At 40.5% G+C, this 3,384-nt stretch overlaps 1 protein-coding gene across 1 annotated transcript; it reads right to left on the reverse strand.

The window, feature by feature from the left end:
* Positions 1–1,153: 1,153 nt before the first annotated feature.
* On the reverse strand, positions 1,154–2,937 carry LOC148876482 (epoxide hydrolase 1-like). Its single transcript, XM_088964476.1, has 4 exons — positions 2,367–2,937; positions 2,083–2,265; positions 1,734–1,975; positions 1,154–1,610 (listed from the first exon to the last, which is right to left on the reverse strand). The coding sequence occupies exons 1-4, from the start codon at positions 2,646–2,648 to the stop codon at positions 1,361–1,363; spliced, it is 957 nt and encodes a 318-aa protein (XP_088820602.1). The 5' UTR covers positions 2,649–2,937; the 3' UTR covers positions 1,154–1,360.
* Between the last annotated feature and the right edge of the window lie 447 nt (positions 2,938–3,384).

The raw sequence follows: 3,384 nt of genomic DNA on the forward strand, positions 1-3,384 counted from the left end.
ATTGGTCATAATCGGAAATGATCCATCCCACATACATGATCTCAAGCAACATCTCCATGATTGTTTTTTGTTGAAAGACCTAGGCCCACTCAAGTATTTCTTGGGCTTGGAAATTGCACGCAGCAGTTCTGGAATTTATTTATGTAAGAACAAATATGCTTAGGCCCACTCAAGTATTTCTTGGGCTTGGAAATTGCACGCAACAGTTCTGGAATTTATTTATGTAAGAACAAATATGCTTTCGACATCATCTCTGATACAAGTATGGAGAATTGTAAACCTGCATCACATCCCATGGAGCAACAAAAATACTTCATTGATGACAATAGCCCACTGTTAGATAATCCAAGTTAGTATAGGTGATTGGTGGGTCGGTTAGTCTACTTAACTGTCACTAGGCCAGAACTCAGTTTTCCAATACATATACTAACACAATTCTTGAGCAAGCCATGGACAGAGCATATGAAGGCTGCTAAAAGAGTGGTTAGATTCATCAAAACCAATCCCAGTCATGGAACATTTTTTAGCAAACAATGAGATGCTACTCCGAATCTATTGTGGTTCTGATTGGACCTCTTGCCCATTAACTCGGATGCACACTACAGGTTATGTTGCGTTACTTGGAAGCTCCATCATTTCATGGAAAATTAAGTAATCAATTGTGTCACACTCATCTGTGGAAGCTGAATATCAGGCCATGGTTGTTGCCACTAATGAGCTACTATGGCTTAGACGCCTACTCTACGGCTTAAACGTTCCCATTTCTGAGCCTATGGAAGTTTTCTGTGGCATTCAATCAACCATACACATTGCTACAAACCCCGTCTTCCATGTGCATACAAAACATATCGATATTAATTGTCATTTTGTGTGTGAACACGTTCAAGGTAAGACCATCAAGCTCCGGCATATTGTTACCAAGTGCCAGTCAGCCAACCTTTTCACTAAAGCATTGGGCGCAGGACAATCCTCTCATCTCATGTCCAAGTTGGGCATGACAGATGCTCCAACTTGAGGGGGCATATTGGAGAAGAAAATCGGTTAGTTGGTTACCCTCCAGCTGTAGTTTGTTAGACAGCTATCAAGTTAGTTGTTAGTCAAACATCTGCCAAGACTATATATATATATATATATACCCATCACCCCGAATCAATGAACATATAGGGTTCCTTTTTTCTCTGCTCTTTGTTTTGATAGGGTTTGTACCCAATTAATGGCAAATGGTAACAACAGATTTTCAGGGTTTCCCAGTCCCACTGGTTCGATAGTAAGTACAACAGCAGTATGCATCTCGGTAAAAGTCAATTAATCAATATTGGTTATGACCATGAACAAAGAAAATAATACAGAGAAAAACATACTACATGAAATGTGGATTGCTGAAAAAGGAGAGGATTTCATGAGTGACTTCTTCAGCTTTCTCTTGTTGGATATAATGGTGGCCATCAATGATAACAACTTCAACGTTTGGTACCAAAGCTTTGAATTCTCCTCCCTCCACATACTCCTTCATACCGAGTGTGTTAAATCCGATATCCTTGTCCCCAATTATCACCTTTGCCGGGACTTTGATCTTCGCCCCTCGCCAAGGAGCAAGAAGCTCCCAGCTCCTACAATCATCAACAGTATCAGATTTACATTAATTACATCCATTAATGCAGATGGAGATATGGTTAATAGCAACTGGGGGGGGGGGGGGGTTAATATATATAACTTTCCTCATTTATTCTTACTTGTCCATTGCTCTGAAGTAGTTCAAAGGGCCGGTAAATCCAGACTTGCGGAACTTGGTAGCAGAAAATTGGAGCTCTTCCTCAGTAATCCATGCTGGGAGCGACGCTGGAGTGTTCAGAAAATCAATAATCTCAACATCGGGAGGAGCACTCAGAAGATCAGGTGCGCCGACCAGGAGAAATCTCTTCATAACAGTAAAACAGTCATAACGGGCAAAGGCCTTTTCTGCTCTCCCTGGCTCCTTCAATAACATGTATAATCAGAGTTTCTGTATCTGTTCCTTTTAATTTTCTAGAGTGAATTAATGAATGAATGAAGCAAACGGATTGGGAGATGGAGGACGCTTACTTGGAATTGACAAATGAAGTAGCCTTGGCCATACAGTCTGGTCATCTTCTGTACTGGCTTCTCTGTAGGAGAGGGTGGCCGGAAAGGGAGGCCCAAGCTGACCACTGCTTTAACTCTATCTGGCCTGAAGAGACACAGGTACCACGCTACCTGAGCACCCCAATCATGTCCAACCACAAAAGCCTGTTACAAGATTAACCCAACAACAGTTCATATATAGTAATAGCTTCTTTCATGGCGGACTGAGAATATTGAGAGAAGGGAGAGAGAAGTATGTATATAACCCGTTCTTCGCCAAGCTCGTCCAGCAGGCCGATGAGGTCGCCCACAAGGTGGAGCGTTGTGTATGAAGCAGGATCAGATGGAGAATCCGTATCTCCATACCCTCGCATATCTGGTGCAACCACACGATAGCCATGTCTAGCCAATTGGTTAATCTGGTAATTCCAGGAGAACCAAAGTTGAGGAAAGCCATGGATGAGAAGAACCAGTGGCCCCCTCCCTTTCTCTGCTATGTTCATCCATATTCCGTTGGTTCGGACCCTTCTCTGCCTTAGGTCGCTCATGTCTTCTTCTGCTATATAGTTCTTCTTCTTCTTCTTCTTCTTCTTCTTCTATATAGTTCTTTTCTCTGGCTGATAGCTAGCATCTGAAAAGAAAGTGCTTGCAATAAGACGATTAGAGTCGATTTTTTTTTTCAATGGTGGCGGCTTAACTCAGGTTGAAAATTTTGGAATGCTTAGTTCATCTGTGGAAAAGATCTGGACTTTGAAAGTTCAGGCATATCTGATATGTGCAAGGAACCCTCGTTTCCATTGCTTGTCAACCTAAATGGACCCCGTTAAAAATTAGACCAAGAGATTTCTTATTTGCAACTCAAATTTATTGTTAAGGACCTCACTTAATAACTTAATGTTTTAGGTTGGGTGGTTCTTAGCTTTGAAATGGTATCAGAGCCGACCATTATAATTTATTAAGTTTCATCACAAGGTATGGGTGGACTTGTATTATCCACACAGACCCTATGTGAGGAAAAAATATTAAAAAACAAAACCTATAAGGACCTCACTTTAGGTTGAAAATTCTTTGAGATTTATAATTTAAAACTTTTTTTTTAACCTTTTATTGGGTTTGGGACCATTCAATAACCTGCCGTCATTAATAATTTTGGGCGTAGACATACTAATAGGCCATCAAGATCCATGTCTTTTCCAGAAAATTTTATTTTTTATATCAACTTGATTCATAAAATCTTATCTCTATACCTACCTAGAGTTGTCTTTGGTAACATTGTGAAATATT

Source organism: Nelumbo lutea, chromosome 1 (assembly GCF_056320005.1).
Source record: "Nelumbo lutea isolate HS-2025 chromosome 1, American lotus-T2T, whole genome shotgun sequence".
Taxonomy (NCBI): domain Eukaryota; kingdom Viridiplantae; phylum Streptophyta; class Magnoliopsida; order Proteales; family Nelumbonaceae; genus Nelumbo; species Nelumbo lutea.